The sequence below is a fragment of the Ananas comosus genome, linkage group 11, assembly GCF_001540865.1.
Source record: "Ananas comosus cultivar F153 linkage group 11, ASM154086v1, whole genome shotgun sequence".
NCBI lineage: Eukaryota > Viridiplantae > Streptophyta > Magnoliopsida > Poales > Bromeliaceae > Ananas > Ananas comosus.
In genome coordinates this window covers 11,095,869-11,120,340 of record NC_033631.1, presented here as the reverse complement: position 1 = coordinate 11,120,340, position 24,472 = coordinate 11,095,869, and the positions used below count along the sequence as shown (strand labels likewise).

Genomic DNA, 24,472 nt, shown 5'->3' with positions numbered 1-24,472 from the left:
GAACTGAACATTATTGCTATGCAAAAGCTGATCCTGTATAGCCCTCTCTCTCTCTAGTCAAAAAGAGTGGGCGTGTCTAATGTCCTTGTCCTGTACTAAACGACAACGGTGAAAGAAAGAGATGTACTCTTTTTATTTTATTTTATTTTATTTTATTTTTTCATGAGTTATAAAAAGAGAGTCACGTTTTGTTACGTAGTTACGTTATTTTTACCGAGAAGATGAGTTTATGCGAGAAATCTAATCAAGTATTTTCTTTGCTAAATCTCTATAATCGACGCCTAAGCTTGATTTAGAACAATTGATATCATAAATAGTCACAAAGACATTCACTAAACAGAGCGAGAAATAGAATATAGCAAAATGGAGTCATAAAATTTATCTCTCCAACCACATTCTCCATTTTTGTTACAAATCATAGTTACTGTCCTAAAGATTCCATGAATCAACAAAAATATATAAATAGAAAAACAACAAGAACCTAAGCATTAAATTTCACGAGAAACTCGGTTGGAAATTAATAATGGACCTGCTGTCCCATAAACAAATTGGAAATTTGTGGTTATCCGCGCGAGAGACCAGATTCCGAGCGAAGCGTCCCACAAAAAAGTTCCTTTTTGACCACTCCAAAAGCAAAGTCAACAATTGCGTGCTAAAAGTCAACCTCCCACCGCTACTACCCCTTTTCTTTTAGGGTCCACTCTTACGTAGAAAACGTTGACCAAGAAGCATCTTAATACATTCACAGCGAAAGCTCCCATGCAACTCTCACCAGCCGAAAAAAAATGGCCAAGCTTCCACCTCTCTTTTACATTCTATTGCTAGTTCTAGTCCTACTGCCTCGGCCTGCGAAATCATCGACCAGCTATTCTACCGATCTATCCGCATTGCTCGCCATCAAAGCGCGCATCACTTCCGATCCCTTCAACGTCCTCTCGCGTAGCTGGAGCACCAACGCATCCTTGTGCAGTTGGGTCGGTGTCGCGTGCGGCCGCCGACATGTGCCGGATCGAGTCACGGCCCTGTCGCTTGCCAGTCTCTCCCTCGAAGGCTCCATCGCCCCCCACATTGCCAACCTCTCATTCCTCACCGCCCTCGACCTCTCCAACAACTCACTCTCGGGCCCTATCCCCGATGGCCTCGGTCGCCTTCGCCGTCTCAGGACGCTCGACCTCATGTTCAACCGTCTCTCGGGACCCATACCGCCTACCATTTTCAATCTCTCTTCGCTTGCGTACGTTGACCTCGCAAACAACTCGTTCTCCGGGTGCGTTCCGATTGAAAAACCAATCTCCGTGAATCTACAAGTAGTATCGTTACTGTACAATCGACTGGTCGGAAACATACCTGCTGCTCTTGGGAACTACCCAAAGCTCTGTTTCTTATCTCTCAGAGGTAACAACCTCACCGGCTCGATACCGCCTTCTTTAGCCAACCTCACACAGCTTACACTATTAGATATTTCCGAAAACAGCCTGCAAGGTGAAATTCCACACCAACTCAGCCTTCTATTTGATCTTCAATACTTAAATTTGGGCCTAAATGGCTTTACGGGCCCATTACCGAGCTCAATCTTCAACCTGTCTTCACTTCAAATGCTCTCTGTGGCGACAAACAAGCTAACCGGATACATCCCGGAAGGCATAAATGGCTTATGGCTTCCGTCAATTCAAAGCCTCTATCTAAATGATAATCAGTTCAGGGGATTGATACCAAGGCAATTGAGCCATTGCATGCACTTAATAGATGTTGTTTTATACAAAAACCAATTCAGCGGGAACATACCGGCTGAATTCGGAAGCCTGAGAAAGCTTAAGATCTTAGGTCTCGGCAGCAACAAGCTCACCGGGCCGGTTCCTTCCTCATTGGGTAACCTCACGGAACTCACGGTCCTTGATCTTGAAATAAATAATCTTCATGGGGTGATTCCTTATGAATTAGGTTACCTGCATAGATTGCAATACTTGTATTTGGGACAGAATTATGGATTGAGAGGAGAGATACCTAGTGCAATCTTCAACATATCTTCGTTGCAGATTCTCGATATCACTTATAATAAGTTCTCGGGGTATCTTCCAGAGAATGTCGGTTTTCTGCTCCCGAGTCTCCAGAGACTTCATCTTGGTGTCAATCACTTTACCGGACAGATACCGACTTCCCTCTCTAATTGCTCGATGTTGACGGTTGTAGAGCTATCACAGAATAGTTTCAGTGGACCTGTGCCCACAACAATTGGAAATTTGCAGCTGCTTCAAATTTTGAATCTTGCGTCGAACCGACTCAGCGGTGGATTGGAGTTCCTCTCTTCTTTGACAAATTGCAAGAACTTGGAGGTTCTATTACTTGGGAATAATCAATTCAAAGGTTCCCTTCCAACTGTTGTCGGGAATCTCTCCATGGGTCTCTGGGAATTACGCATCTCTAATTGCCAACTTGACGGAAATATTCCTGCTGGAATAGGAAATCTGAGCAACCTGATGAACTTGGACCTAAGTGGTAATGAATTTAGCGGAAAAATCCCATCTTCGATTGCACAGCTTGAGAACTTACAGCAATTGTATCTGTATGATAACAAATTGGAAGGATCAATTCCAGAGGAATTGTTTCTGTTAAGATATTTGGGCAAAATGTACCTACACCAAAATATGATTTCTGGATCAATACCCGAGTTAATCATAAATGGAAGTGAACTGCAAGAAATTTCTCTAGCTGCCAATTTATTATCATCAAGAATACCTTCTACCATCTGGAGGCTCACAAATGTCCTGCTGCTTAACTTCTCACATAATTCTTTGGATGGTTCTGTACCTGAAGAAATTGGAAACTTGAAATTAATAGAAGTAATGGATTTTTCCACAAATAAATTCTCGGGTAATATTCCAAGCGCTTTAGGGAATCTCCAAATGCTCACTTACCTGAATCTTTCAAGCAATTCGTTTACCGGCCCCATTCCAGAATCCTTGGGTGGTTTGATAAGCATAAACAGTTTGGACCTATCCTCAAATGCCCTTGTAGGTACGATTCCAAAGTCTCTAACGAGACTTCATTATCTTGTTAACCTAAATCTATCGTACAACCAGTTACAAGGCGAAATCCCACAAGGAGGAGCATTTGACAATCTCACAGCTGAATCTTTCATGGGAAACACCGCCTTGTGTGGAGGGAGAAAATTCGGTTTACCGCCTTGCACAACTACCGCCGGTCCAGAATCAAGAATCAAAAGGAATTTGCTTAAATTCCTTCTTCCAACAATTGCAGCAGTCGTCATCTTTTCAGCTGGCCTCCTCCTACTACTCATGTTTAAAAGAAAAAAGATTAAGACAACTACTACTGTTAATCAGTTGGATGTGAAAAACCACAGAAGAATTTCGTACCAAGAGCTTATTTATGCAACCGACAATTTCAATGAGACAAACTTGCTCGGTTCAGGAAGTTTTGGGTTGGTCTACAAAGGTCGGTTGGATGATGGACTGCTCGTTGCCATTAAAATACTGAACCTTCAATCGAGCAAAGCGTCGGCAAGTTTTGATGCAGAATGCGAAGTACTGAGCACTGCCAAGCACAGAAATCTAGTTAAGATTATAAGCACGTGCTCTAGCCCAGAGGTCAAAGCCCTAATTCTTCAATATATGCCGCAAGGGAGCCTTGAGAAATGGCTATATTCTCATAACTACTACTTAAACCTGAATCAGAGAATTCACATTATGATGGACGTGGCGCTTGCACTGGAATATCTGCATCACCATTGCCCGATAGCTGTGGTGCACTGTGATTTGAAGCCTGGTAACATACTCATGGGTGAGAACCTTTCAGCGCGTTTGAGTGACTTTGGCATATCGAGGCTGCTTTCTGAGGATGATTCTTGTGCTATATTAACGAGCACCCCAGGCACGATCGGCTATATGGCTCCTGGTACATCATTTCAACCCTTTCCTGCTACAAAATTGCTACATATTAAAATTCTATTACTTTAGTATCCAGAAGCTTTGCATCCTTTTTGCAAAAAAGTTGCAGATCAATTAAAATTCTATTACTTTAGTATCCAGAAGCTTTGCATCTTTTTTGCAAAAAAGTTGCAGATCAATTAAGGATCAGATGAATTATCTTTTGTGCAATCTTTTGCTTATGACAAAAAAATTAACTAGCTTTCTCATGAAAAAATGTGTGCAGAGTATGGACAAGCTGGTAAAGTATCAACCAGCGGTGATGTCTACAGCTATGGCATTCTATTGTTGGAGACCTTTTCAAGGAAGAAGCCTACAGATGAGATGTTTGCGGGAGAATCGAGCTTACGACGATGGGTTTCTGAGTCCTTTCCAAATGCAATAGAAAATGTTGTCGACAAAAATCTTCTCAAATATGAAGTGAACATCGACGCTGCCAACGGTGATAAGATGAATGCGGAGGCTGCGAGCTTGGACTACCAGTGTTTGTTATCACTCCTAGAACTGGGCATATCCTGCTCAAGAGAATCACCAAAAGAAAGGCCGACTATGGAAGATGTTGTGGTGAGACTGAAGAAGATCAGAAACCATAGAGCTTAACCGAAAAGGGCTCATTCTTATCAACTCTTGAAGAAGTTATCGATTTATATATAATTGCATGAGCTGGTGTTATAGGAAGTATTCCTTTTAGCATTTTATCAGTAAATTTGAGCTCACTAGTCTACAATAATTTTCTAATAGAGCATGATATCAAGTGCTATTTCCACTGCACCTCTAATGACATATAGCTTATGCACTGCTATGAGCAATAGATCAAGCAGCTTCTCAGAGGCAAAACAACAAGCACTTGGTGCACAACAAGTAAACTGCAAGAAAAAAAGAAGGGTTACTAAATAGGAAATCACCTTGTGATAACATGAAGCCCAAAGCGCACATAGCAGAGAAGTTCACACACTCTTTGCAACAGACACATACCAAAACACCTAATGTTATTGGGTTTGAGCCCAATAATGTATCTTAAGCTTCCACTCTTAAGCAAAATCTTAAATTGCAATATTCCTAGGCCCATTTGATGTGGGGTCCTTTGTGTGGGATCCCCTATTCAATTTTCCAACTTTTTTTTCCCAATTTATCAAAAGGCATCATGTGTGTGTGTTTTTGCTGACAAAGAAAGGTAGCAAGCTACTTGTTTTTTTTATTTTTTGAGAAATGAATTCAGCTAAAAATTTAAGGCAACTAAGTTTCAAACTTGGAACCTTAGGTACTAACTATTAAGCCCTCAGCCAAGAGCAGTAGGTATGGTCGATCGATCAGAATGTTTCATGTGATTCTTCTTTTCAATTCTCACAATTAATATCACTTCATTGCACTCTAATTTTTAATTTTTACAAATTCTTAGACAACGTTTACCCTTACAAACTATGATTGCGGGTAAAAATAAAAGTAAAAGCAGGACCAAACCTCTCTGTCAAAGAACACTTCAATCTAGATAAAAATGAACTACTATATTCCTAATTCTATTACTCATCTAGAATTCCACTAATGCAAGCAATTCCATTAACTTTGACTTGGACTAAATATATATTAGTCAACCAAATTAATCATATAAAAAGTAGCTTTTCCACATTAAGAAACCAAAAAAATGCCATAGTGGGTTTCTTAGAACAATAATCTAGAGTTTGGAGCCTGCTAGAAACTTCAAAAACCAACAAAAGCAACAGCTAGGACTTTTTAATCAACAATCCACCAACAGAATGGACAGGAGAAATTATTGAATGCACTGCACTCGATTCACACACTGTGTCTAAAGACTTTAAAGTCTAAATATTGATCATTAAATATAGTCTACAATACTTGAAAGTCTATATTTCAAATGTTATAATTTTTTTATCATCTTTTTCTCCCCTAAGAAACAATAAATACTGCAGCGCATGCAATAATTTGTTTGATGGACGGTGAAGGGGAGTCAACAATCAGATATTTTTCTTCAGTTCACTGCGTAGAAATTGCTGACCGAAAGCAAGACTTTTGAATACTCACATTGATGAATTATTGTTGTCCTTTTGTCTCACAGAGAACTGAGGAGAACATGATGCTCCAAACCAACACAATGAACAATCCACTTTCCTTCAAGAGTATAATGATGCTGCTCATCTTACTATTTTCTTGTTCGCAGCAGACGACGGAATTGTCAACTGACTACAGCACTGATCTGTCGGCATTGCTGGCCATCAAAGGACGCATCACATCCGATCCCCATGATGTCCTCTCACGCAGCTGGAATGCTAACACATCCTTCTGCAGCTGGTATGGAGTGCGGTGCAGCCGCCGTGGGGAGCGAGTTACAGCCTTACAACTCAACCACGCCGCCCTTCGCGGCACCATCGCACCGCATGTTGCCAACCTCTCCTTCCTCAGCATTCTCAACCTCTCCAATAACTCTCTCTCTGGCCATCTCCCCGATGACCTCGGTCGTCTCCGTCGATTAAAAACACTCTTCCTCGAAGGGAACCGACTCTCCGGACCTATCCCACCATCCATCTTCAACATCTCCTCCCTTGAGTTGCTAAATTGTGCAATCAATGAGTTTTCCGGTTACATTCCAACAGGAACCGGCTCTGCGAATCTCCAAGCGCTATCATTTGCAATCAACCAACTCACTGGAACTATACCCGCTGAGCTTGGGAACTACCCTGAGCTCCGTTTCTTATCTCTTAGCATCAATAACCTCACTGGCTTGATACCGCCTTCTATCGCAAACCTAACGCAGCTTACAATACTTGAACTTTCCTCCAACAATCTACAAGGTGGCATTCCGACGGAGCTCGGCCGTCTCATCAATTTGGAGGTCCTGCATGTGAAGCAAAATGGCTTGACGGGCACATTACCAAGTTCGATCTTCAACCTATCTTCACTACAGATCCTCGCTGTGTCGAAGAACATGCTCACCGGATACATTCCAAAAGGCGGTAATGGCCTATGGCTGCCACTCATTCAAAAGTTTTATCTAGATGATAACCGGTTGACGGGCTTGATCCCACAGCAGTTGGGCCAGTGCAAGTATCTAATAGACATAGAATTGTACAACAACCAATTCATGGGGAATATACCAGTTGAATTTGGGAACCTACCAAGTCTTAGGATATTACTTCTTTACAGCAATAATCTTTCTGGGCCTATACCATCCTCATTTGGTAACCTCACCAAACTTGAGCAATTTGAGATTGATTCTAATAACCTCTATGGGATGATTCCTAATGAGTTGGGACGACTACCGAACTTGCAAACCCTCCTCCTGGGGCAGAATTATGGATTGACAGGAGAGATAAGCACAATCTTTAACATATCTTCCCTGCAGTTTCTTGACCTTACTCTCAATAATTTTACCGGACATCTTCCGGTTGACATTGGCAACCGGCTCCCAAAACTACAGAGTCTTAAATCTTGCAGCAAATCTGTTTAGTGGAAAGATACCGGCTTCTCTATCTAATCGTTCGCTGTTATCAGCCATTGAACTCTCCTATAATAGTTTTACTGGCCCAGTTCCCACAACATTTAACAATCTCCAGCTTCTTCGTTTCTTGAATCTTGCGGAAAACCAACTTAGCGGCAGATTGGAGTTCCTTTCACCTCTGGCTAATTGCAAGCATTTGACGAGTTTGTATATTGGGAACAATCAATTCAAAAGCTCTCTGCCAGTTGCTGTTGGAAATCTCTCAAGAAATCTTCAGGTGCTATACATTGCTAATTGCCAACTCAACGGAAATATTCCTTCTGCAATTGGAAATCTTAGTGGTCTGAACAATTTGGACTTAAGTAGTAATGGATTCAGCGGAGAAATCCCAACTTCAATAAGTAATCTACGGAATCTACAACGGCTGCATCTGCAAAACAACCTATTAAATGGATCAATTCCCAAGGAATTATTTCTATTAAGACATCTGGGCCAGTTGCACCTTGAGGAAAATATGATTTCAGGAGCAATGCCTGAGTCAATATCTAATGGAACTGGACTTCAGGAAATTTCTCTAGCTGCGAATTTACTGTCCTTGACAGTACCTTCGGCAATCTGGAGGCTCACAGATCTCGTGCTATTTAACCTCTCATATAATTCTTTGGTTGGGGTAATACCTGCAGAAGTTGGAAACATGAAATTAGTACAAGTAATGGATTTTTCGGCAAATAAATTTTCTGGTAATATTCCAAGCACTTTAGGCAATCTCCAAATGCTTACCAACCTGAACCTTTCAAGCAATTCATTCCCAGGTCCAATTCCCGAATCTTTTGGTGGTTTACTAAACTTGATTAGTATGAATCTATCCTCAAACGCCCTTGCAGGTTCGATTCCGAAATCTTTTTCAAGACTTCGTTACCTGGTTAGCCTAAATTTGTCATATAACAAACTAGAAGGCGAAATTCCGCAAGGAGGAATATTCAATCACCTCACAGCTAGCTCTTTCATAGGCAACTTGGCATTGTGCGGAGCAAGTAAATTTGGTGTACCGCCGTGCATGGCAACACCCATTCCAAATTCAAGAAGCAGAAAATATCTACTAGAAATCCTTCTTCCCACAGCTTTTGCTATATTGTCAGCTTGTTTCCTCATAATATTCATGATTAGGAGAAAGAAGATTAAGAAAATTAGTACTGTAGATCAGTTGGCTGTGAATAACCATAGAAGAATTTCTTACCACGAGCTTGTGCGTGCCACTGATGATTTCGATGACACAAACTTACTCGGTTCAGGAAGTTTTGGTTCGGTCTACAAAGGCCGATTAGATGACGGAATGCTTATTGCAGTTAAAGTGCTAAACCTTCAGCTGCAAAAAGCATCAGCAAGTTTTGATGCAGAATGCCAAGTGCTAAGTACTGTTAGGCATAGAAATCTTGTTAAGATTATAAGCACTTGCTCTACCTTAGAGTTTAAGGCCTTAATTCTTCAATATATGCCAAACGGGAGCCTCGAAAAGTGGTTATATTCTCATATCCACTACTTGGACCTCATTCAGAGGATAAACATAATGACGGATGTGGCGCTTGCGTTGGAATATCTGCATCACCAATGCCCAACACCTGCGGTGCACTGTGATCTGAAGCCTAGTAATATTCTCATCGACGAGGACATGTCGGCTCATGTCAGCGACTTTGGCATTGCGAAGTTAATTTCCGAGGATGATTCATGCTCTATATTAACAAGCGCACCAGGCACAATAGGCTATATTGCTCCAGGTACGTCACTTCAAAACTGCTGAATACATTTTCTTAGTATGCTACTTGTTTACTTTGTATAATAACTGTTTCATGACAACTCCAAAGAAAAGCATTTCTTTGTGACTAAACTACATTGCATTGATCGATCGAAAGAGAAAAAATACTACGCTGATGGAAAGCTAACTGCCGCGTTATGTATACATGTATAGAGTACGGGATGGCTGGCAAAGTGTCGACAAGTGGGGATGTTTACAGCTACGGCATTCTACTGTTAGAAGTCTTTTCAAGGAAGAAGCCGACCGATGAGATGTTTGTCGGAGGATCGAGCTTAAGACAATGGATTGGCGAATCATTTCATGTTGCAATAGAGAATGTCATTTCATGTTGCAATAGAGAATGTCGTCGACGAAAACCTCCTCGATTCTGAAGTTAACATCCATGCCGCTAATGTCGGCACGGAGGAAGCTGCGAGGATAAAAAAACCGGTGTTTATCATCCCTCCTGGAACTCGGCCTATCCTGCTCAAGCGAAACGCCGAAAGAAAGGCCGACTATGGAAGATGTTGTGGTGAGACTGAAGAAGATCAGAAGCCATAGAGCTTAACCGATAAGGTCTCATTCCTATCAACTCTTCAAGAAGTTTTCAACTTACATATAATTTGCATGAGCTGGTGTTATAGGAAATATTTCTTTTCAGCATTTTATCAGTAAATTTGAGTTCACTAGCCTACAATAATTTTGTAACAGAGCATGATATCAAATGCATGCCATTTCCACAGCACCTTTAATGACATATAGCTTATGCACTATCATATGGAATAGATCAAGCAACTTCTCTCAGAGGCAAAACAACAAGCGCTTGGTGCGCAACAAGTAAACTAAAAGCAAAAGAGAAGGATTAACAAACAGGAAGCCACCTTTGGATAACATGAACCGCAGAGCATCCATAGCCTAGGATCTGACACACCCTTTGCACCTGAGTTATTGGGCCCAATAATGTATCTATAGCTTCCGCTCTGCAGCAAACGTTTAAATGGCCATATTCCTAGGCCTGTTTAATGTGGGGCCCACTTACCGATTCAATTTTCTAACTTTTTTTTTTTTTTTCCCAATTTATCAGAACGTATCATGTTTTTCTTTTTAAGAGAAAAAAAAAAATAGCACCTACTTATATTTTTATCTAATTTTTGAAATATCGAACAGCAATTATTAAATCCTTAGCCAAGGAATGTAATCATATATGTTCGCCTTCTTTTATGTGTGTGTGTGTGTGTGGAGTGGTACCCTTTATTTATTTATCATAATTTGTTCGTTATTGTAATAATACTATAATTAGAAAGGACGTACCGTGCCAGCTTTTTCTGTTTTCATGTACGTGTCTCCTTTCCTCTCAATTCCTCGTTGGCACCGTTGCTCTTTTTGCCGTCTCCATTGTGTTTTTACGTACGTTTCCCCTACGCACATTTGCAACACTTGTTTTTTCTCATTAAGAGGGGCTTCAAACAATCTTGTTTGAATCCCCTCCATTTTGTAATAAGAAGAAAAATCTCAGAATCGCAGTTCAAATGAGTCCTCCTCCTCTTCCTACATTTATCATTCGAATTTGAACAAGTTCCGCGAAAAAGTTCGGCCTCCGATTCGAAGAAAGAGCGGTAAGCCGAGCCGCCATTCCGGTTCGATTCGATGGCGGCAATGCAAACCATGTTGTTGTTGATCTCGACCTTCTTTTCTGCTCTTCTCTTCTCTTATGGCCAGAGTGCGAGCAACGTATCCGCCGTCGACTCCGTGGATTCCATAATTCGCGATCGTGCATTCGACATATTGCACGGGGTTCACACCGGCGTGATCTACGACGTGCCCCTCCCCGCGAATTTGTCCGGCATAGAGGCTTCTATGATGCGGTTGCGGAGTAGGACGTTTTGGCGCCGAGGGGCCAATATTAGCGCGTTCCGAATTCCACCGAGAACATTGCCAGTTCCTCAGACAAGGAGATTCGTAGTTGTGTATCAGAATTGGAGTAACTGGTCCTCCTCTTATTTCAATGTGCCAGGTTATACACTCCTCTCTCCTGTGATCAGTTTGTTGGCCTACGACGCATCGAACGCGAGTTTCGGTGGTGCGATCCAGCTTGCGATCCAATTTAACCTTAGATCGAATGATACTATCGCCTTTCGCTTTCCGAAAGTTGCAATGCCTGGCGGGTCGAATTCGTCGATGAAATGTGCATGGTTCGGACTCGACGGATCGGTGCATCTCGACAAGATGGCCTCGTTGAATTCGTGCACGACGAGAAGCACGGGGCACTTTGCCATTGTTGAGCCCTCGAAGGTTTCGATAAATGCTTCTGCATCGCCGGTGCGTAGCACAAAAGAGAAGGTGATCAGGGTGGTGGTGGTCTTAGGCAGCGGCGTCGTCGGGATAGCGGTGTTGGGTGTAGCAGTGGTGGGGGTTACAAAATTGGTGAAGAAGAGGAAATTGGATGAGATGGTGAGGAGATCAGAAGAAGGTCAGGTTTTGGAGAATGTATGGGTCGGGGGAAGCAAAATGCCGAGTGCAGCGATGCGTCGAACTGAGCCAGTTATCGAGAGCGAAGAAGCACCGTGAGAAGCCTCCTTTTTTCGGTTAAACGAGAAGCCACAAATCTCTAGAGCAAAGAGGGAGAAGAAGCTAGGATTCTATTTCATTCCGGTGGATGATTCTTCAAACCTTTTCTTTTGAATAACACAGTTTAGATCAGATTATACAGATTTTTTTTGGTTTTTTGACGTTTCAGTAGTTAAATTCATTCTACAGCGTAGCAAGGGATGTATCTATATGCAGAAAGAGTATTTCATCCTGCTTACGAGTACGTTGAATTGGTGCATATTTTGTTTAGCTTATGAGGATAGAACACACTGGTTTAAAGTTTCACTCTCTATCGGATGCGTAGCATTCAGGTATAAAGTCGTAAATTCAATTTTTTAAACCGTTGGATGCGATCGACGACATCTTTTAAAAGGTTGGCAATCAAATAATCTTTTAAAAACCTCTTCATATGCATATGCTTTGCCATGTGAAAGAACCACAACTAAAATCTGCAAACAAAATAGGATAAAACCAAAGAAGTCTTATCTAACCTTCGTTAATGTACATGTAGAGCAAAACTCATTAATTAGGAGATATTACACACATAATTTTACTACTAAATATCCTGCATCAACCCTGTATTGACATTTAGGAAGTAAAAAGCATGACCTCCGCCTTTCGTTTCCAATCCACATTCATAGTGAGCGATAGATGAGGTAATTCAGAACAAGGGTAAGCTCACTTAACTCGTTTGAGTCTGGTATCGTAATCAAACTGGTAGGCAATACTAATAGCTTCACTCAAGAGTTTGTTGATGCATCCGAAGTATGGGACCAATACTCTTTGACGAGCTCTCGGAAGAGGGATCCCTCCGTTTTCATCAGTTTTGCAGGAGAATCATACTCCACCAGGTTCCCTGGTAGAAATAGGAACAACTTACAAGTTACAATGAGATAAGAAGTTCTGCAATGTTGCCAATGCCAATGCCGGCAAATACACTTAGATTCCCATTAAAGATAGTTGAATGCACCTAATTTTTCACAACTGATGTTATATTTGTCAACAGTGAGATCATTTCAAAAAGACTGATGAGGTTTGCAGAAAACTCAAATAGATGAAGCTACTATCTGAAAAACTCTGTTGCAAAAGGAATGAATTATAGAAATCAAATTCATGGATAGGCCGGCGTATAGTAGCATTTGACCTGAAATTCCAAAATAGCCACCTGCCTCACTTAACCCGGTCCATATCTACTTACTCTAGTTCCTGTACATGCTAGGAAATATCTTGGCAGAGAGTTTTTTTTTTCCCTTCTTTTCAGATGGATTTTGCGTAGTCAAAATGAATTTAAAGAAATATCTGTTGATTCACAAGCAACTAGTTGAGAAAATATTTATTCTCATAAGGCACCTACCCCACAATCACATATGGGCATCATAATTTTCACGCTTATTCATTGTGAATGGGTTTTATGAGCAAGTGAAATCATGTATAATCAAGCAATGGATAAATCTGGCTGCAAAATTTCCTTTTTTTTTTTTAACTCACCATCATTAACAGCAAGAACCTTCGTGCAATCCATCACGGTAGGAATTCTATGGGCGACGGTAATGACAGTAGAGTCTTTGAATTCAGTTCTTATTATCCTTTGAAGAACCGCATCAGTGGCATTATCGATCGATGCTGTGGCTTCATCTAGCACTAAAATGCGGCTTCTCCGTAACAGGGCACGTCCCAAACAAAACAACTGTCTCTGCCCCATGCTCCAATTTGATCCATCTTCCACAACTGGATAGAAGTAATTGTCAGAATAACATGATGCAAAAGGAAATTACTAAAGCGTTGCCACATTCATGGTAATATAAGCATATCTATCTTTACCTAGTGAATCGAGGCCTTGTTCTTTCTCTCGAACTGGTTCTCTAAGCTGGCATTTGCCAAGGACCTACAGAAAATTACATTAAAATGCACCTGAGGACAGACGTTGGCTAAGTACTATATAGGTGGTAGAAGAGAAATTTGAAAGGTACTAAAACAATATATGCTTTAAATGTTTATTACGAATCTATTCTGAACAAAGGTAAAGGTGATACTCATGACACAATAGATGATGGAGCAGTTTCAGAGCATGTTTGCCACATAGATATACTGATGGTTTTAGATTTGACAACATTAACTCATGATGTTCCGTTGATTGCAAAGGAAAATAGTTCTCATAGCTCAATTTATCAGGAGAAACACAACCTAATACTACGTCGTCTAGAAGTAATGATGTCACTTTGACAATTTTATACCCTAATGAACAAAGTTCTCACTCAGAATCAGCCATTTCAATTTTGAAAACTTCTTTTTTTTCTTTTTCTTTTTTTGAAAATTAACCTTGATAACATATTGTTCAGAGATTTTATTACCTCCCATATTTGATCATCTGTGTATTGCCCAAGAGGATCCAAATTGTATCTTACAGACCCATGGAAAAGTGTTGGATCTTGAGGTATGATCCCAAACCGAGACCTCAGCTCGTGGAGCCCGAGTGTGGCTATGTCAATGCCATCTATAGTAATTTTTCCTCCAGCTGGTTCAACAAGACGAAATAATGCACTTATTAGAGTTGTTTTCCCACTTCCAGTCCGGCCAACTACCCCGATCTTGTGCCCTCCTTCAAATGTGCAGCTTATGCCGTGTAGTATGAGAGGAGTGTCTGGCCTGTATCTGATCTGTATGATATTGTTCGGGTCAGCATAGGAACACATGTATAAACCTTTATGACATTGGAGGCTTTTACAAATATTCGTCTGAAATCATCTATTTGCAAACGTATAGTATGCAAAGTTTCGTAGTGCACCTATGTTGCAGAAGTATAGATGGGAATGTGTCAAACTTATAAGACTACAAGAAAAGGAATGCTAGTTACCTTTAAATCCTGAATTTCCACCCTGCCAAAAGCAGGCCAATTGGGTGGAGGCCGGTTGCTCTCAACAACTTCCGGAGCCTCACTAGAAATGTGCATGTATTGATTTAATCTTTCCACAGATATGATATAATTTGCAAGCGTGCACTGATTTTGAATTGAGAAGACAAGGGACATATTTAAGGAAAAACCATAAGATAGTGCCATGCCGACAAATCCTGCATTCAAAGCAGAAATCAAATATATTAATCATGAATATTAACAAAACTTCCAAAAGAAACCACATTTCTTAATTGTTTGAAGAAATACCATGAGAACTGGGTTCAAATTTTTGAAGCTAATGATCACAAATATATAAATTTAGCACCAGTTCATGCAACTACGCAAGATTTCAACTTAATAATAGAACCATGCAAAACAGGCCCCCTGCCCGAAAAAAAAGAACCAGCTACTTTTTTTCAAGCTCATGGAAGAGCCGAGCAGAGTTCCTCTAAAAATATCATGTGTATTTGCCAAAGTATTGTTACACTTCTGATCTCTCTTTTCCCATAATGGAAAACCAAGAATGTTGCAAACATTGCCATATTACAACTCACCAGAGCTAAATGTCCCTGGTGGAAGCAAAGCCATTACAAGGGCTGATGTAGAAAGAACGGCAGCGCCCATAGTCTCTAGCCGCTGGATCAACCAGTCACTTGCTGCAAAATTATGAAAAAATGGGCTGGCGTTCCTGTCAATAAGGTCCAAATTCTTTGCAAAGAAGCGGTTTTCCTCCTCAAAAGCTCTGATAGTTATTGCCCCTGACACAGATTCAGCTAGGTGATTTGCTACAAGAGATTTTGTGGTCCCATTTATACGCATCAACTCCTTCGCAGAAGCCAAGTAATACCCCTAGAAAATGGAACAAAAATTTGCACTCACTATGAACATTTCCTAGAAGCAAACATAATAGAATGGATATTCAGCATTAAATTCTAATTTTAGTTCTCACCTGCAATCTTATGGTCAAGTAAATCATTGGTATCGAGACAAACAAGGTTTGCCAGGTAATAACAGCCAATACCCCAAGGTTGCTGTATGCATTCATAGTGGCGCTGATACTGAAGATTAAACTGAATGGCACGTCAAGATCGACAATGCTCGAGTCAGAGGAGACCTGTGTGATAAGAAACCAGAATATATGATAAACCTGTAGATAAGTCATGGTACTAGACACATATAACTCTGCGAAGTCATCTGTTACATTTATTAGCCTGTAAAAACTGAGCTTTTGCATTTGCCCTCAAAGGTGCATTTCCTTGAGAAAATACCCTCTCTTAAGATGGAGAGAAATCCAATTAAAAGAGGATAATTGGCTTTCTATTAGAAAAAGTACTTTAACGTGGATCATTTTTGTATTGTCGAGAGCATATATTTAAATGTTTCATAAATAGGTAGACAAATCACAGCACAGTTTTGCTACAGATGTGCTTACCCTACTCAAAATCCTTCCCAAAGGAGTGGAGTCAAAGAACGACATGGGTGCACGAAAGAGCGAGTTAAGCAACTGAAGAAAGATAGACTTTGATGCCTCGAGACCCAGAACGACTATAAAAAAGGACCGGCTTAACAAGAATATAGCTGTGCTGCATCCAATGGCCAAGTACACTGTGATCAGTCGCATAGTGCTTACATTAGGGTTTTGTACGTTTGCGGCCATCCATGAGTTCTGTGATATCTGGCCAGCTATAAATATCACATGAGAAAGAGCAGCTAACGAGGAATACAAGAACCCTTTGTTCTGATTCAAGTACTGTAGGTATGGTTTTAAGCTGGTGTCACCTGTCCCTCTCTCCTCCTTCTTAATCAGCTGATCATCTCCTGACAACTTTCCCATCTTTTGGTCTTCACTTCTGCAAGTATTATTAATTTCTGTCTTAACAGTCTCATTTTCTCTTCGAGTAACAGACTTATCGAGCCTTCCGGGACCCACGGTATCCTTGTGCGCATTAACGAGGTCCTGGAATTCTCTGCTGGAACTCAACAGTTCATGGTAGGGAGCAACACGCAAAATTCCCCCATCTGACATCAACTGGAAAAGGACTACGACAATTTTAGATGCGAATATTGAAGAATAAATCTTACTTGTACAAAAACATAACAAGTACCAAAACAAGATTTTAACTTGGATAAAGACTCTCCTTGTATCAAAGATTCAAAATAGACCCGAATGACAGAACAGGCTTTGCTAGAGAAGATTTCCATACATTCATAGTAACCAGGCAAAATAATTTGTTCATGACGATACAAATACTAACCAGTATGGAATCGAATGCCGGAAGGAAGTCTACTTGGTGGGTCACTAATAAGACCGTCTTTTCCGATAAAGCTCCCATAACATATTGCTGCACATATCAGAAAATTAATGGAGCTGTTTCAGGAAATAAAGAGAGCAAAGAAGTAATAAACCTATCAAAAATTTTGGTGAGTTCTTACATTAAATAAGCTAGTAGCAGTATGAGCATCAACAGCACTGAAAGGATCATCCAGGAGATATATATCTGCATTTTTGTATAGTGCACGGGCGAGTTGAATGCGTTGCTTCTGGCCACCGCTAAGATTTACCCCTCTTTCTCCTATTTCAGTTAGATCTCCAAACGGTAACATCTCAAGGTCCTTGACCAAGGAACACTTCTCTAGGGTTTCGTGGTATCTTTGCTTATCCATTATTGACCCAAAGAGAATGTTATCTTGTACTGTTCCTGTCTGGATCCATGCATTCTGAGAAACATATGCAATTTTTCCGGAAACTTCAATCTGCCATTCACAAAAAAAGGGCATGTTAGTCATATGGAAATGTAAATTCATAACAATTAGTGGAAGAAACAAATAAACATGGAAGAAGTCATTGATAGACAATTTTTGAAAATAGAAACCAAACCAAGACAAGTGCATGCAACCAGGCATTACAGATACACAAGCATGTACAAAACCATATGAAGAGCTAATCACGAGTAACTTATAAAGTGACGCAAAAGATATCACTGTTGATCGACAGAGTATTACGTCTAGCAGATTTGAAAATATTCATGGATAGAGTTCATTAAAAGGGGTCAAAATTCAGATCTCGATTTAGGAGCACAAGAAGAAAGAGTTGATAAGAACAGACAAATGCAGCATAGAAGTGCACTAAAAATTTCCCTAACATTAAGATTAATGAGAATGTCTAACATTAAGATTAATGAGAATGTCAATACGGAAGGAAACTTACAGCCCCCTTTGTTATTGGTATTTCTCCAAGAATTGCTGCCAATAAAGTTGATTTTCCAGAGCCAACCTCACCGCAAATTGCCACCTTTTCACCGGGTTTGAGCTCTAAATTGATGTTTTTTAGTGTGGGGCATAATGGATTCCCATCCCAAGAAAAGCTCGATGACTTGATTATGACTGGATGCTTAACGTCATTAGTGCCCTTTTGTCTAACATGCCCGTTCTGCAACTCAGCTGCACCGAGAAACTCAACTATGCGCCCAAAAGCCACCTTTGCTTGAATGAAAGCTCCAATAACATCAGGAATCGATCTTACTGGATCTTGAACTAAACGTAAAGTCGCTACAAAGGTGAAGACATTGCTAGGATAGAGAGGAATCTCAAGAAGATAGCATGTTAAGAAAGTAGCAGCTGAGACTGCTACAGGAGATGACCAAAAGAGGAAGCTGTTATACGCTTTCAGCAGCTGAAACGCTGACAACCATTTACATTCCTCTTCCCTCAACCCTTCAATTACCTTTCTGAAATGTGTTTCCCATGCATAGAGCTTAAGCACTTTCATATTCACCAGAGCCTCTGACATAGCCTTCAATCTCCCATCCTGAGCTTCCATTAGATGCGTCTGAAACTTATGCTGTAGCTTTGCCACAGGAGCATTACAGAGAACAGTGAGTATTATGACAACCATAGAGGAAATAGTTGCGAGACCCACAGCATGGTAGAGAATTACCAAAGCAATGCCAAGTTGAAGGATTGTAGTCCAAGTTTGATGAAACCAAACAGGGAACTCTCCTATTCTATAAGCATCAACAGTAACGTAGTTCATTATTTCCCCGGAAGAATGAACTAGTTTAGCTGAGCTGGACAGCCTCAATTGCTTCTGGTAAATGGCGGCAGATAGCAAAGACCTCACTTGTAGACCCAATAACCTGGTTCGAAAGTACCACTGCCTTTGTGATAAAGATTCAAAGAATTTTACCAAGAACATTCCCACGGCCAAAACATAGCCTTCATATTTAAAAGTTCCCATCCCTACCGATACTTTGATGAATGCATTGAGAAGCATTGGGCCAGCAGAAAGAGTTAGAACCTTAAGCAATGCAAAGAGCCCAGAAACTACGATTTCCTTTTTATGGCAAGAAACTATAGTCCAGAGGAATGATGGAGAAGTGGTTTGACTAGCCTGTTTTCTCTTATTAAGCTCTTTGATAAACAGAGAGTATCGGCTCCCTGCTCTATTTGCCTCACCCAACTGAGGTATGTCTTTCTCTTCCAAGGGTTTTTCATAGCCTTTCTTCATCAAAGAGTTCAACCACCAGAATGACATTCTACTGAGGAAACCAGCATTTGCAAATGGGGAGATCGAACCATCTAAATCATTTGAGTCGAGATCAAGTTTGCCATTCAAAGGTGCGTAAAGAGATTCCTCAATAATTTCATAATTATCTATAGTTTTGGATCCCTTGAAGGCACAAAGAAGAAAAAGAATAGCGCCAGGTAGTGATAACGCATCGAGGGCTATTCTAATGGATAGTTTCTTCTCTATAAGTACACCCAAGATAGAGGAAATGCATATGAATCCGGCAAAAACAGCTGTAATCCCCGACCAAACCCTAACGAAGACCTCTCCAATATATTTGGCCCTCATGCTCAACACCAGACCCATAAGAACCCAAGTGAAACCCTGAAACAACACCACTAGCCACCAGTGCATAGGGAAAAACTGTTCTCCGCTTCTTAACTTCTCCTCTAACATCCATAACCCAAGGCTGAGATAAGCCAAACCCAAAGAGCCATTATAAGCGAAAGAAGCAATTTGCATTGGCGAAGAGAGACGAAAGAGCGTTTGCATCACGAGCATTCTGGACGACACTTTGCGAACAAAATTCAGGAAGAGGGCAACAAAGAGAAGCACTGAAATGGAGATGATTAAGAAGTGGTTCATGCATGTATTAGAATAGAGAGCGCCACCAAGATCACAAGTACCTCCACCATAATAAGAACATATAGATCCTCCACAGAAAGCCATTGGAGCACCTGATCGAAAGATAAAAATAGTCAATTAACAGGACTTCGATTTTCCAAATTCTATTTATATCAGATAACAACAGTGCCGAGGAACGCATTAGCACTCACGTGTAAACGCATCCATAGCATGTGGGATCAAAATTTCGAGGGTACAGTGCTTCTACTCTCTTCCTTGTCTTTCTACAGAAAATATTAAGATAATAAGCAATTTGGATACAAGGTTATTCCCGAAAGATATGATATTCAAAAGTCGATTACGATCAATACCTTTCATACGCTATCTGATTCAGATCAATACGCATCAAAGTCCATGGTGATTCACACAATGTCTCCACTCTGATTTAACAACCACAAATCGAATCCATTACCGATAATTTTAATTTGTTTTAAGATGGATGATAACAATCAAAATAATAAACGAAAAAAAAATTGGTAAAAATGTATGGAGATTGTTATTACTATTATTTTTAGTCACCCCCTCTAAACTTTTAATTATTCTGGTTTTAGTTATTTTGCCAAGTGAATCAGGATTCATGCGGTTGTTAAATTAAACAAGTTCATTAGCTATAGAACAGCTGAATTTAACAGGATTACCATTGAATTTAACAAAATCCCTGCATAATTAACAGAAATAATTAAATAAATTTGGGACATCTAAACTCATACATTTCGAATAACGCTGTACTAGCAAACAATTCTACAAAACACTCTTCAAACTCGCGGGACCAAATAATTGGATTCATCCGTCAACTTCGCAATCCACGAACACTCGTCAGTCCAATATAGCCGCGTAACTAAATTCACAAAAAATTTGCTGAATTGTTTGTAACTGTAGCATTGAAAACGTAATTGCACTACGTATGATCGTAAAGAGAACAAAAACAAAAGCATTACAGCACGTAGTAATCAGGGTTGGATCACGAACCTCGGAGTTTAGGAAATTGATGGCGAATAGAGTGGTAGACGAAGATAGAGTGTGATCGTAGACAAACTCGGCGTATATAGTCTACGAATTTGCTCGGCCGCAGCGAAGCGGCCGAGGAGGAGAAGAGAAGAAGAAGAGATTGAGAAAGGAAACAAGGCGAAGTAGAAGCCATTGGAGTAAAAAGAGAGAGAGAGAGAGAGGGTTTAGGAGATGCGAGGGGAGGAATGCGGGGAAATCGAGTTCCTCGTGGGCAGTAATCGTACGCGGGGACGGTGAGCGCTTCGGGGTTCGCGAGGTGTAGGAGCTCCGATGTTGCGCGCTTCGGCTTGTTCTCCCGTAATGGGCCGTACCGGTGCCGTACCGGGCCGTACCACAAATTGGGCTAAGCATGGCCCATGTTAAGTTGTTAACTCAACATGGGTCAAGCCCAAGCCCGAGATCCAAACTGGCCCAAAGCATGTAACAATCCATTTATAGGATACGTCCCGTAAAAATTGGGGGAAAAAAATAAATAAAATCCAAAGAGATTTTATTTTGCGGGAGAGGAAACCCGACCCAATAGGCTTTTTCTCTGACCCCACGATACGACGAGAGATTTTATTCTAGCCGTTGGTTCTTTTTCGTATCTGGGCCCCGCGAAATAACAAATCCGGAGAAGCTGGATCCGGCTACGGACGACGAAGCTCTCCCACGCTCTCCTTTTCCTTCGCGTCCACGTCTCCGCGGGCCCCACCAGTCTCTGCGGCTCTGGTTGCCACGTCACCGTGTCGGGGGCAACCACCTCACCGAAAGGTCTCCCCGGTGGGACCCCACAGCGCACAGCGCACAGCGCACAGCGATGATGACGTGTCAATACGAAAGGATGTGGACACGACGTGGCGTCTCAATTCGGGGCTTTAGATGATGACGACCAATCACAAGTGAGCAAGTGTACCAATATCCCTGCGCCGGATATATCGCAGTCCGTGCACCGAGAGTATATTTCGCAATGAGCGTCCTAAAATTAAAATTTTAATTGGATAAATGTGTCTGGAATTTTATACATTTTGTAAATTGATGATCTAAGCATTAAACAAATCCAAAAATCCAAAAAAAAAAAAGAGGAAAAAGAAGGCATTGTTTAGCATATAAGAATATTAACTTTTGATATATCATGTCTTTTTTATCATTGTTGCTTTATAAAATTGAACGAAAACGTGATCTGATGCACATACGAGTACTATCATTATCTGAAAAATTAAATTTTACTGGATCTCGGTTGAGAATTTTATTAATCTTACATCATCGAAAATCTATTTTATACCAGCTTGCGAAGAAAATTCTGAGCCATGAATAAGCATTACACTAACGAAGAGGCTTAGTAGCGAATAGAAACTATAGAATAATTAATAATAAAATAACATCAAATATTTTTGTGTATATATAATTTGCCACACCTGCTAAAGATTCTTCGTTGTTGACAGTGGGTATAGAACCGGCAATGCCTTCTCTGGCGACAACAATAGTGATGGTAATGACGATCCCTTTGGCCGCAGCAGAGAGGAAAGGTGCGCACACGTTAATGAGGGAGAGGGAGGAAGGGAGGGAGGCAATGATTTAAAAGAAAAGATGAGGAATGCAGAGGTGAGGATTGTAGATGACGACAGATCGTTTAGATAGATTAATTGAAAGTTTGATTGAGAAATGCGAAAAGTCATTATGAATTAATTAGAAATAAAAATGTAATAATTAGAAATAGAAATATGAAAATTATATATATCTAGGAGAATGTCATGATGAATTTAATTAGAAATAAAAATATGAGAATTATAAATGGAAGTAGGAGGTGGAGGAAAGGGAAAGGGAAAGGAACAGGGTCATGATGAATTATTAATTAGAAATAGAAATGTGAGGATCATATCTGATTGTACGAACATTTAAATACATTAATTAAAATTTTAATAGTAGAACTGCTTATATGTATCAATTAAATATATTAATTAAAAATTTGATGAAGGAAAAGGTAAATATCACATGCGGTTGAGGGTAAAAAAAAGCTTGATATATGAACAAAAACTATTAAGAATTTATATAGTTTAATAGATAGATTTTTTTTTTAGAGAGATAAATAACACGCTATCCGCTTCGTTTATTTCATTTAGAAATAAACTTAGCTGGAAATATTAATCAACTAGAATTCGAATTTGAGATCTCGAATACTAATCATCAAACTTTTTGTCACTTGCTCTAGAGACGGTCAGTGTAACTAGGATTCTTCAATGTGAACGGTCCAAAACAATAGTATCATACTATCATGTTAGTAATGGCACGGCTAGCTTTACACATGAAGCGAAATAGGGTGATTTGTTTGCGTGCAGAGGAAAAAAAAAAACATACATCATTTTCAATTTTGAAACAAAAAAAAATTATTATTATACAGTTAAATGATAAACTCGTAGTTATAAGATTATTAAATGTAGATAATACATTAGTACCGAGTAAATGTTTCTATAATGTAGATAGTATATTAGTACCGGGTAAATATTTAAAAACTACTAAAATACATAATTACTTAGACATTCAGATTCTACCATGTTGCCTGGGGGGCGTTTGGATTGACGAATTCATAGATTCAATATAAGTCAAGTGCAGTGGTATTTGAGTTTTTCAGAAGTGTTATTACTTTTTTGTTGTTTGTTTTGACGTAACTTGTACAATTTGAAAGCTAAATTCAATTACTTCTTCAATTTGTTTTGATATAACTTGGTACTGATAAAGTTAGTTTTTTAAATTTCGTTATTTGTTTTGTTGTAAGTAAGTAGATTCCGTTATCTTCTAAATATAATGGCGAATTTATCGCTATAAAATTTAACCAATTATATAATTAAACTTTTTATTATTATTTAAAAATAATTCTAAATTATTATAACTAAGATAATTCTAATCCATTATAAATGAAGTAGGATTTAGATTTTACTATTTAATAAATTTTTTAGAGGAGATTGAGTGTGGCGGAAGTCGAATTCAGCATTTTAGAGGAAGTCGAGAGTAGGTAAAGTGGAGTTCTAACGTAACTTGGGTTACATTATATTTTTGACTTATATCAAAATAATTAAATAACGACAGTAATGGAACTCGAGTTCCACCACTCTACTTATACCAAAACAAAGTCCAGCGAGATGGAACAAGAGTTAATTTTTAGTGGATTGAAACAAATCAAAAAGAAGAAAAAAAAAATTCTAGCCGCATTTTTTGGATGAATCAAAATAAAATAAAAAATTAAGTATTTTTAAAATATTTTATTTATATTTACCGCCTCATTCGGATTGGATCATAACGGCGGCTCCGCAATTCTGTAATCCCCCACCCGAATAGAGGAGCCTCGTTTAATCTCCATCGCAAAGCCCCATCCTCATCTCTACCCGTTCGTCCAACGACCAACGGCTCCGATTCGGCAGTGCCGGGCAACTTGCGCGGTAAGCTTACCGTGCACCCCCCCCTACCCCCCCGCCCCGCGCGAGTCCACCTATCGCAATCTCGCTTTAATGCTACGACGGGATCCTCCGCTGCCTCGCGGTGACGGGACGCACCGCCAATGGGTGATCGACACATGAAAGCGTCACGTGGAAGCGCGCCACGTCATCGATCCAACCGTCCGGGG

The 24,472-nt window shown here is 40.1% G+C and overlaps 4 protein-coding genes and 1 long non-coding RNA gene across 8 annotated transcripts; 3 read left to right on the top strand and 2 right to left on the bottom strand.

Moving 5' to 3' along the window:
• On the bottom strand, positions 367-2,751 carry LOC109717706. Its single transcript, XR_002218261.1, has 2 exons — positions 2,665-2,751; positions 367-2,561 (listed from the first exon to the last, which is right to left on the bottom strand). It is a non-coding gene; the product is annotated as an uncharacterized LOC109717706 (long non-coding RNA).
• On the top strand, positions 2,844-4,674 carry LOC109717165 (receptor kinase-like protein Xa21). The gene is made up of 2 exons (XM_020242839.1): positions 2,844-3,912; positions 4,171-4,674. Exons 1-2 carry the CDS (start codon positions 2,844-2,846, stop codon positions 4,542-4,544), a joined length of 1,443 nt encoding a protein of 480 aa, XP_020098428.1. The 3' UTR covers positions 4,545-4,674.
• On the top strand, positions 4,689-10,060 carry LOC109717164 (receptor kinase-like protein Xa21). The gene is made up of 4 exons (XM_020242838.1): positions 4,689-4,805; positions 6,019-7,138; positions 7,275-9,173; positions 9,365-10,060. The coding sequence occupies exons 1-4, from the start codon at positions 4,689-4,691 to the stop codon at positions 9,580-9,582; spliced, it is 3,354 nt and encodes a 1,117-aa protein (XP_020098427.1). The 3' UTR covers positions 9,583-10,060.
• Positions 10,532-11,967, top strand: LOC109717705. The gene has a single exon (XM_020243580.1). The coding sequence runs from the start codon at positions 10,838-10,840 to the stop codon at positions 11,756-11,758; it is 921 nt and encodes a 306-aa protein (XP_020099169.1). The 5' UTR covers positions 10,532-10,837; the 3' UTR covers positions 11,759-11,967.
• Positions 12,241-22,478, bottom strand: LOC109717515 (ABC transporter C family member 10-like). Of its 4 annotated transcripts, none has more exons than XM_020243353.1 (15): positions 22,269-22,478; positions 20,833-21,829; positions 20,175-20,243; positions 20,016-20,087; positions 17,881-19,916; positions 17,106-17,426; positions 16,928-17,014; positions 16,105-16,701; positions 15,622-15,786; positions 15,227-15,521; positions 14,634-14,848; positions 14,131-14,436; positions 13,601-13,664; positions 13,268-13,507; positions 12,241-12,635 (listed from the first exon to the last, which is right to left on the bottom strand). In XM_020243353.1, the coding sequence occupies exons 4-15, from the start codon at positions 20,029-20,031 to the stop codon at positions 12,520-12,522; spliced, it is 4,458 nt and encodes a 1,485-aa protein (XP_020098942.1). In that variant the 5' UTR covers positions 20,032-20,087; positions 20,175-20,243; positions 20,833-21,829; positions 22,269-22,478; the 3' UTR covers positions 12,241-12,519. The 4 variants fall into 4 exon arrangements, with proteins under 4 accessions (XP_020098942.1, XP_020098944.1, XP_020098943.1 ...); XM_020243355.1 differs by having other exon boundaries at positions 20,016-20,083; XM_020243354.1 differs by lacking the exon at positions 20,833-21,829.